The 9,596-nt window shown below is 42.0% G+C and overlaps 2 protein-coding genes across 2 annotated transcripts; both read right to left on the minus strand.

Moving 5' to 3' along the window:
- Positions 1–391: 391 nt before the first annotated feature.
- On the minus strand, positions 392–3,735 carry EAF02_001038 (uncharacterized protein; the record flags this gene model as incomplete). The annotated part of the gene is made up of 3 exons (XM_038897086.1): positions 392–1,888; positions 1,946–3,548; positions 3,629–3,735. The coding sequence occupies 3 exons, from the start codon at positions 3,733–3,735 to the stop codon at positions 392–394; spliced, it is 3,207 nt and encodes a 1,068-aa protein (XP_038763945.1).
- Positions 3,736–4,720: 985 nt separating this feature from the next.
- Positions 4,721–6,639, minus strand: EAF02_001039 (uncharacterized protein; the record flags this gene model as incomplete). The annotated part of the gene is made up of 5 exons (XM_038897087.1): positions 4,721–5,384; positions 5,434–5,998; positions 6,079–6,130; positions 6,287–6,370; positions 6,451–6,639. 5 exons carry the CDS (start codon positions 6,637–6,639, stop codon positions 4,721–4,723), a joined length of 1,554 nt encoding a protein of 517 aa, XP_038763946.1.
- Positions 6,640–9,596: the final 2,957 nt, after the last annotated feature.

The following is a 9,596-nucleotide window of genomic DNA, read 5'->3' on the forward strand; positions in this document are numbered from 1 at the left end:
ACCATACAACAACAAGAACAGACACAAAAACAAGAGACACAAACAGAGACACAAACAAAGAAATAACTTATCAATCCATCAGAAAATTTGAGATTTGACCGAGTAACCTTAGATTATAGCACGAGGGATTATGGCAATAGCATGATTTTACAGTAGGTGCCCGGGTAGTTTAATTAGCGACTTTCATTCACTCCTACAACGAGAGGAGAAAATCAACTTTCTTACCCCCTCAAGAGTCAACACGAACAATCTGTCATCAAAAAATTAGTTCACATTTATCATTTCCAATTAAATTTTCATAGTTAATTAAATAAATAACCATATAATTATAATTTTTTTCACCCGCCACCCCCCCTCTCTCCCCTCCCTTTCTCCCTCCCCCTCTAAAACCCTACCCCCCATCCCCACCCCCACCCTCTCCCTCCTCCCCAAAAAATCCACTCAACCCCAACATATCCCCCGGCAAATACTCCAACCAAGGCATCATATCCTCCCCCAAACCCCTCATATCAATATCCTGACTCTCCATCATCATATCACCCATCCCATTGTTTCCCATGCCCATGCCCATGTAACCGTGTGAATGTGTATGTGTGTGATTGCCCGCATGATATGAATTTCCCTGTCCATTACCCGATCCGTTTGCGTGCCCATTGACCGCATGTATATTATTACCGTGTAAATTACTTGCGTTATTATTATTGTGATTATGATTGTTGTGATTATAGAATCCTCCCGCTCTAGATGTCGATAGTGTATGTGAGAAATCATACCTACCTCCTCCACCAGGTGTACTCGAACTTCCTGGTCTTGGACTCATCGTATTTCTTGGTCCTGGATCAAAAGCATGGTTTTCACTCCTCGGTGTCGGATATGGACTGCCACTCCCATTTCCTCCAGCACCCAACCCCAATAACATTTCAGCATCCGCCGTTGCACTAGCATCAATATTTGAGTTCGTACCATGCATGAATTTTGGTCCTGGAGGAGGCATATGATTACTCCTCGAAGCCCCTATAAATCTATCAAACCTCCCACTAGTCGACGTACCACCCGCTGTATTTTCCGGTAAACTTTGTCTAATAGGATCATAAATCATATTTCCCTGTCCATATTCTTTCTGAGCTCTCATCTCCAAATGATCCGCTGCACTTTGATTTTGATACATGAATGTCAAATTGGAACTTGGAGAATTAGTAGTTCCAGTCAGAGACCAACCAATAGCTTGAGCCAAATCTATTACCGGAGATCCAGGAAGTGCTTCCATCATTGGTGAACGTACAAATTCCGGAAATCTACCAGGAGAATTTGCAGAGAATTTTCGTCTCCAATTAGGTATAATTTCATGTCTTGGTTTAGTAGCTTCGGTATATTCTTCCGCGGTATATGTTTCGACCTCCTGTGGATCTATTCCACTTTGTTTCTGTTCCATAGCTACTCGAATATATCGTGTTCCAGCCCAATAAGATTCGATATGCTGTAAAGCTTTGTGACATCGTTGATAGTTTTGATTCGCTGCTGCTGCAAGCAATGAATGTTTTTGTTTTTGATTTCCTTGATTATTGTGATTCCCACCTGGTTTCACAGTATCTGAAGGAGGGCTTTGACGAGGACTGGGGTTTCTAGAAGATGGTTGAGAAGTATGTAGCGCAATCTCTTTAAGAAAAGCACACCCAGCGATGTATATCGGTTGACATGTGAATGGATTTCCAATAAATGATCTCGGATCAATGAGTTCAGCAAAAGCCAAGATATCCGCAATAGTTTTAGCAGATGACATGCTGAGTTCTCGACTATGAGGAAGTAATTGTAGAACTTGTCCTTCGAGAGATTGCATCAAGGTAGGTTGATGAAGTAACATAATCAAGGTGTGAAACCAAAAATGAACCTTGATATTGATTAGCAAAACTTATCGGTATACTTCCAGAAGGAAAGTAAAACTCACAAGTATAAAATTTGTTCCCTCCCCACTCTTAACATAATGTTGAAAGTTGGTCGCTGAAAATTCCAATCTCCCATCCAAACTTTGATACAACACAGTCAGATCCTTTTCCATGCCCTTGAGCTGTTTAATCAACCCGGGTGTAATATCGTCTGCACCTCTTATCCTATTCAACAAATCTGAAACTAGACCATATAAATGTATGATTCGGATAAGTGCAGGAAAAGGATCTGGCCATGCTTCTTCTGTATTATTGGACACGGATGGAAGTGTCAATTCGAGATCTTCATCTTTGAGACTCACTGGTCTACCAGTTCCAGAAGAGATAACTCGATCAAGCATGAGGACTGCCCAGAGTGTATCTATCCTTTCTTCTTCAATTGCACTTTTCTCTTCCGCCGTAATAGTCGCATCCGGTTCATCCGATTCTCCTTCATTTGTCGACCTATGATATCCTGGATCTTTCTGCCCTTGATGTTTCACACCATCCAACTTTTGAAGTCCAAGATCCACAGCCATCCGTATAGCACATCCAAGATACATCCATAACGCACTATCTTGATTGGCACCAAATCCCTCATAAGCAAGTAATAAACAAGCTTGTACAGCTCCAACTGTGGGACACGGAAATGTATCCACAACAGCCGCTTTAGCTCGCTGAGCAAAGACTTGTCCATATTCTGATTTCGGTTGTGGTGAATCATGTGAAGTAGTAAGAAGTGGATGATCTGAAAAACGAGCCGCTAATGCACAAACTGCATCTACAAGAATAGGTTCAACTTTCTTTTCTTCTACCAGACGTTTGAAATTCTCCTGTCGTTTCGATAGAAAAGGGTAATTACAACCCAGATGAGCAAAAAAGACCTCCACAAGATGAATGATAAGCCTATTGACCGGTAATGGATCATTAGGATCATAGAGTGGCATATCGATTGCAGACCTTGGTTCAGTCCCCGCTTGAGATGGTGTTCCATTCACAGAACCCCCACTAGAATGTTTCGCGGATATAGGTGACATTGTGAGAGAAGAAGACGATGGAGCACCCATACTCCTCTTATGTTCTCGAACAGAAACTACCATCTGCTTGAATCCGGGTACAATCGCTGTTGGACCAAAATATCTGAAATATGGCACTCGATGGCTTTCACTGATGGTTGTTTCACTGAGAAGTGGTTGATCCCTTTCGAGCGGATTGGGACTCTCATCCGGAAATAGAACTGCATCTCTATAATCAACCCTTCGAATTTCAGGTCGATTATTCCCCATATCCTCACGTCCCAACCTTCGAGACGCATCGTGCATATATGATTGATCAACCTCAACTCTTGTCCGTGCAGCAGTCGTATTCGCTCTTTGTTGAAATTGTTGCGGTACCGCATCCCTCGAGCTCTCTTTCAACAACCCAGGCCCCTGCAGATGTGAATGTGCATAATCCCCCTCATCTCCTTCCCCACCATCTGGGGTTTTCACCTCTTTCCTTGTCGAGTTCGTAGCTCCATCAGATCCCTCCGCATACCCCATGCATTCATGGCCATTGTCCGTACATGTCGAACAAAGTGGTCGTTTTCCATCGCATCTTGTTTTCCGTTTCCTGCAGGTCCGGCATCTGTATGCCGCATTGAAAATTAGCTATACTCTCGGTAAATCACCCCTTCATTCTGCGATTGTTCCAAAAAGTATACATACGCAGCATTAACCCTACGCCTTTTCGCAGGCGGTTGTCCCTCATTATTCACGAAGCGGATCTGTTTCTGCTGTACTCCTCCTGCTCCTGCTCCACCTCCAGCGCTCATATCTCCTCTGCAGCTCTGAAATCCTCTATTCCGTAAGCCCTCTTGCCAATCTTCCTGTATCCCTTCGGAAACTCTGCTTCACTTCGCGCAAACCTCAGACACAATCAAACAGGAATCCCCACTCACATCATACGTCGTTTCTTTCTCTCGTTTGTTGAGCTCGTTTGATTTGTCTCATCCAATCTGGTATCGTATTGTCTTTCCCAGATTCCTTCTCTCGATTCGTACCTTTGCGTCTAGTCCCTTCTAGTCGTCACTTTCGATCTAGTGTTTTGTACTCGGTGTCTCTGTTCCCTTTCCTTTTTTTCTCTCCTGTCTTTGCCTCTTTGCCTTAAGCCCAATCTATCATGGACTGCACCGCACCCTCGCAGAAACAATCACCCCACTATAAAATGAATCGTGAGATTGGGTATCAAACAAGAAACAAATTTCATAAAACCCAATGAGCGCCAACCGTTGAACACCAGATGCAAGATGAAGCAAAATTCCGTTTCTAGAACGATAATTTCCGTCTTACAGTAATAGATACCTGGTACAAAAAAATACAGGGTGTCCAAGTGCCGATCCCGGGGAAAAGCTAGGGTCAAATACGCGCTTACGGATAGAGGCGGATCAGCGTCGATAGCCTGTATTGGCAGATGTTTTTTATATATATAGTAGGACAAGTAGGACAAGTAGGACAAGTAGGACATGCATATACTGGCGATGTAGAGTTTGCAGATGAATTTGTATATAGTCGAGTATATTTAGATACTTCCTTTTAAAATCCACTGAAAATCCACGAATAGTTTGTTTCTCGTTAAGCGGTCATCATTCATAAACCCATCCATGAATCCATCCATCCATCCATCCATCCTTTCGTTTTTACCTTTCCCACCACCATTCCACCATTCTATCAATATTTCCATCGTCCACCCCTCAAATATCACCATCGAATACCCAATCCAAACGACACAATGAGTTCAAAATCCAAAGATCTGCCATACTAACAAATAGCATGAGTCTTTCCAGTCTTTCCTTGCAAACTATGCTTCTCATTCTTATAGTGAGAATGGTTATGCTTGCTCTTTCCAGAGTTAGTAGCATGCGACTTAATATATTCTTGATTCTTCTTGACAGTATCTTTATCCATCTCATCCAAGACACTGCAGCATAACTTGATATCACTCAATAATGAATCACATCTTGATTTACTGAAATCCTCACGGACGACTACACGTAACATCTTGAGGTTATCAGTCTTTGGTGCCATAGTGTATGCTGGGACAACCCATCCACGTTGACGGAGTTGATGAGCGATTGCAAATTCATCGTAATGTTTGTTGGAGTTTGGGTCCATACGGAAAGCAACGAGTGGGAGACCTTTACCATTCTTTTGCGACATGATAAGGAAACCAAGTTGTTCAAGAGAATCGGAGAGATAATCGGCGGTTCTTGTCAAGTTGCTCATGATAGCTTTGTAACCCTGCTTACCAAGACGAATGAGTTGGTAATATTGAGCGATAACTTGAGAAGCACCCTTGGAGAAGTTAAGAGTGAAAGAAGCTTGATCAGCACCAAGATAATTGATGTTGAAGACAAGCTCCTTGGGAAGGTACTCTGGTGCTCTCCAGACAATCCAACCAACACCAGGGTAAACGAGTCCATATCTAGAGTTTTGTTAGTCGTCGTGTAGGTAAGAGGGGATGAAGAACATACTTGTGACCACTGGTGTTAATAGAAACAACCCTTTCTAATCTAAAATCCCACTCCAAATCTGGTACGGTGAATGGAGCTACAAATCCACCTGAAGCTGCATCAATATGAATAACAGTATCGATGTTCTTCTCGATCAAAAGATCGTTAACAGCCTTGGCATCTTCATACTCTCCAGTATAAGTCGTGCCGAGAATAATGCAGATACCAATGGTATTCTCATCGACCAAATTGACTGTCTCCTCAGGGTCAATTACATATCGATCGGGAGTACAGTAAACATATTTTTCCTCCACCTCGAAATATCTAGCTGCCTTTTCCCAGCAAACTTGAACAGCGGAAGACATAACGATATTTGGGTTATCGGTTGATTTTCCAGCAGCGATACGAGCATTCTTCCAGCGTTTCTTCATGGCCAAAACTGCCAACATGATGGCCTCGGAAGAACCAACGGTCGAGGTACCGACGGCAGCATTACCTTCTTCATTTGTAGGAGCGTTGAACAAACGACCGATCATGGAAACACATCGGTTTTGAATGTCTGCAGATTGAGGATATTCTTCGTAATCTACCCGAAAAGTTTAGCGTGAGTTGGAGTAAAGAAGGTATGGAAAGCGGAATAGCAGGATGAGAAGAAAGTGAACTTACCAATGAAATTCTTGCTGAAACTCTCAGTCATGAGGTCTTCGACTTCTTTTTCCTACATACTATTAGCATTGAACAAGATGATTCATAGATCCCCTCGATTCAATCGCACTCAGCGTGATTGGTGCGCATAATCAATAGCCTCAATATCTTCAAGACTCCAACAACCGGGTCGCTCATGAAACTCAAGGAAATGGTTCAACAAACTCACCATAAATGTAGTAACAAAAGATGCCAAATTCAGCATCGGGTTTCCATCGAGTGAAAGATGATCTTTGATCATGCGATACGCAACCTATTCATGCACCACATAAAATTAGTCTTTCTGCCCCAATTCCAGATTTGCATTCAGATGCCAATTCTACATCAAATCACATACCTCCTTGGCATCTCTCCATCCGGCATCTCATACTCTGGCAGATCCTCTGCAGCAAATCTAGAACCATAAACACTAGTTGTGAATCGATCCTCCTCGCTCGAGGCAGCCATTGTAAGTTTCTTCAACCCTTCGACGAGGGGAGCAACAACCTTATCATTGCTAGGGATTTGGGAAAGGTGAACCATTGTTGCGGTGGTTGTTTGTGTGGTGATTAGGATTGAGTTGAATTGAGATTATGAAGTTATTGATGGTTGAGATGATTTATTGTTGATCGAGTTCGAAGACTAAGATGTTGATGGTTTGAGGTGGGATTTGAGGAGAGATGGGAATGGAAGTGGTTGTATCGTATGAGTGGAAAGCAGAGAAGATGATGATTTAGAACAGAAGAGAACGGAAACCAAAATCAAAAGAGTAACAAGTCAATAAATCTTGTATTCATATGGACATCTATCTACTCACCCATCCTTGATCAAACAGTGAATATTCGGTTCGGTATCACTTCTAGACTTTAGTGGGAAAATTCCGACTCCCTTCTTGATTTCCATTCATCATTCCCATAAGCTTACGAGGACTCTGCCCCTCTTTTCAAGGATGTAAGCTCCAGCTGTTTTGGGATCTTTTGGTAAACCTTGGCAGAAAAGCTAGTTTATTTATCATATATGGAAATTGATTGAAATGATTGGTTGAAAGGGATTGAAATATTAATTATCCGATCAAACCATTGTTTTGAGATTGTGGATTGAATTTTATATCTGCGTCATCCTTTTATCGTTTTATCCTCCCATCTGTTCTTCCCGCATATATTCTGCTCTACCGACAGAGTCTATTTGTTGAATCAAGCATCTATCTATCCCCTGCCAAGAATACCTAGTAGCTATCTCTCAAATCATATGTATTTGGAGAAGATGACCAGCGATTGTACAACACATGGCACTTTTCCAACTTACTTACTTACATACTTAGTACTTAGATGTAGACCTCTCCCCTAGTATTGGGACGAGTCAGAGGCAAAGACGGAAAGGAGGGGTTTCAGGACCGAACGACAATTGGATATCGAGTACATCGCCCATAACCACACGTTCGTACATCACAGCCACACAATGAAATCTGATTCGATGAATATGCGGTGAGATGTCGATGCTGGACTGACATATGGTAATACGTCCATCATACATATGCAGTATCATCGTTGAGCTAGAGATCAAGTGTAAATGCAATTCGGTAGTGCCACGGCTTGTTCTTTGGAGCCTCTCAAATGTTTGGTGTCTAATTCACAATAGTGATGAATTGGTTTGGCAAAAATAGATTTACTTATATGAATTCATGATATTGATTGGTATTACACTGAATCTGGAAAACAGAAATGTTTGGCTATTCAAATCTTTGAAGTTAGAGGCCACTTGATCAAGTATTGAGAATGAGGTACAGTAGCCATTCGCTTATCAATGTCAAATGAAGGGTGAAACTTCCTCAAATCCTTCGTTTGTGAATCCAATTATCTAGTCCTCTTCTTTTCCAAGAGAAGCTGTCTATTCCGGAAGGTAAACATTAGAAATTATAATATTACCAAACTTATATCACAATTCTCTTCATTAATCAGTAAATATCGACACTGAAATCTGATATTCCGTTACAATTTTCCATTTTGATGCTCGATCTCAATCTCCCAATACAGTAGTTATGAGCAACAACTACACAATTTATATCCTCAATCCATCACAACTTATCAATCGAACCCAAAAAGCCATTCATGAGCTTGAGAGTAAATTCAAATTCAAACAATATTCAAACAAAAATCAGCGAGCATTTCTTACAAGGTCAACACTGCTAGATACACTTTAGTTGCGTGAAAGAGCCGACTGTCATCTACATCGAAGAGATGGATATAGTTCAATCTGATATAGAGAAGTCGTCAAGAAATCGAGAACTTCAAGTTCACCATTCCGGCCCAAACTCTCCATCCCTTCAAAATACCTGGACTCAACAAAATCCCACAATATATATGCAGTAAAAGTATCACAACAACCACTCTTCGCGTATTGCTCTCCTCATCTCCTACTCTCCTACTCTAACCCTACCATAAAACCTCCAACTCCAACCCCAATCCTCTCCCTTTTCCACCTCACTTCTTCCCCTCCCTTCTCCCTTCTCCCCCCTCCTCCAACATAATCATCTCATCTCATCCATCTCCACCTCCACCTCCACCCCCTACAAATAAAACCCTCCTCTCCATCCTCCCCCCTCCCATAATTCTCATGATCCACATAATTCACATAATTCACAATCATCACAATCATCACAATCATCACAATCATCACAATCAGCACAAACATCACAAACATCACAAACATCACAAACATCACAAACATCACAACATCACAAACATCACAACAAACACACAAACAACACAAACAACACAAACTCCAAATCTCCCACTCCAAATCTTCCCACTCCAAATCTCCCACTCCAAATCTCCCACTCCAAATCTCCCTCTCAAAATCTCCAAAACACACGAACAGACCCATTACCATCACCATCATCATCACCATCAAATTTACAAAGCAAATGGATAAAACAAAGCAACATATCACATATCACATAAGTATATACTCCATACCTACTACCCATAACCATACACATCCAAGGTCAAGGCATACGCAATCCAGAGTCGAGCCATAGGCATCCAGAGTCAAGGCATACAAGGAGCGGAGAGTTAAATGCAATGGTAGAAAACACACAACATGATTGAGAATCGTGGGAAGTGATGAGGTGTAGGTAATTGAGATGTAGGTTTGTACTTTGATATACAATCAACCATATTAATCTTCCCTTCCCTTCCCTTCCCTTCCCTTCCCTTCCCTTCCCTTCCCTTCCCTTCCCTTCCCTTCCCTTCCCTTCCCTTCCCTTCCCCTCTCCTCCCAATCTCGCCTCCGCCTTTCACCTGGAGTCGCCATAGCAACCTTGGAAAAGATTCCCAAGTTCGCACTACACATCTAGATCCAGATTCAGGAGAAAGAAGAGAAAGTGAGAGACAGAGATAAACCCCAACATCACAATCACTGACTCGGGTCCCAATTCTCTTTTCACGTTGCACACCACATCACACTCGAGATCAAAGTCCAAAAACCAATCAACATAAACC

The sequence above is a fragment of the Botrytis sinoallii genome (assembly GCF_014898435.1).
Source record: "Botrytis sinoallii strain Bc 23 chromosome Unknown BSIN_001, whole genome shotgun sequence".
Taxonomy (NCBI): domain Eukaryota; kingdom Fungi; phylum Ascomycota; class Leotiomycetes; order Helotiales; family Sclerotiniaceae; genus Botrytis; species Botrytis sinoallii.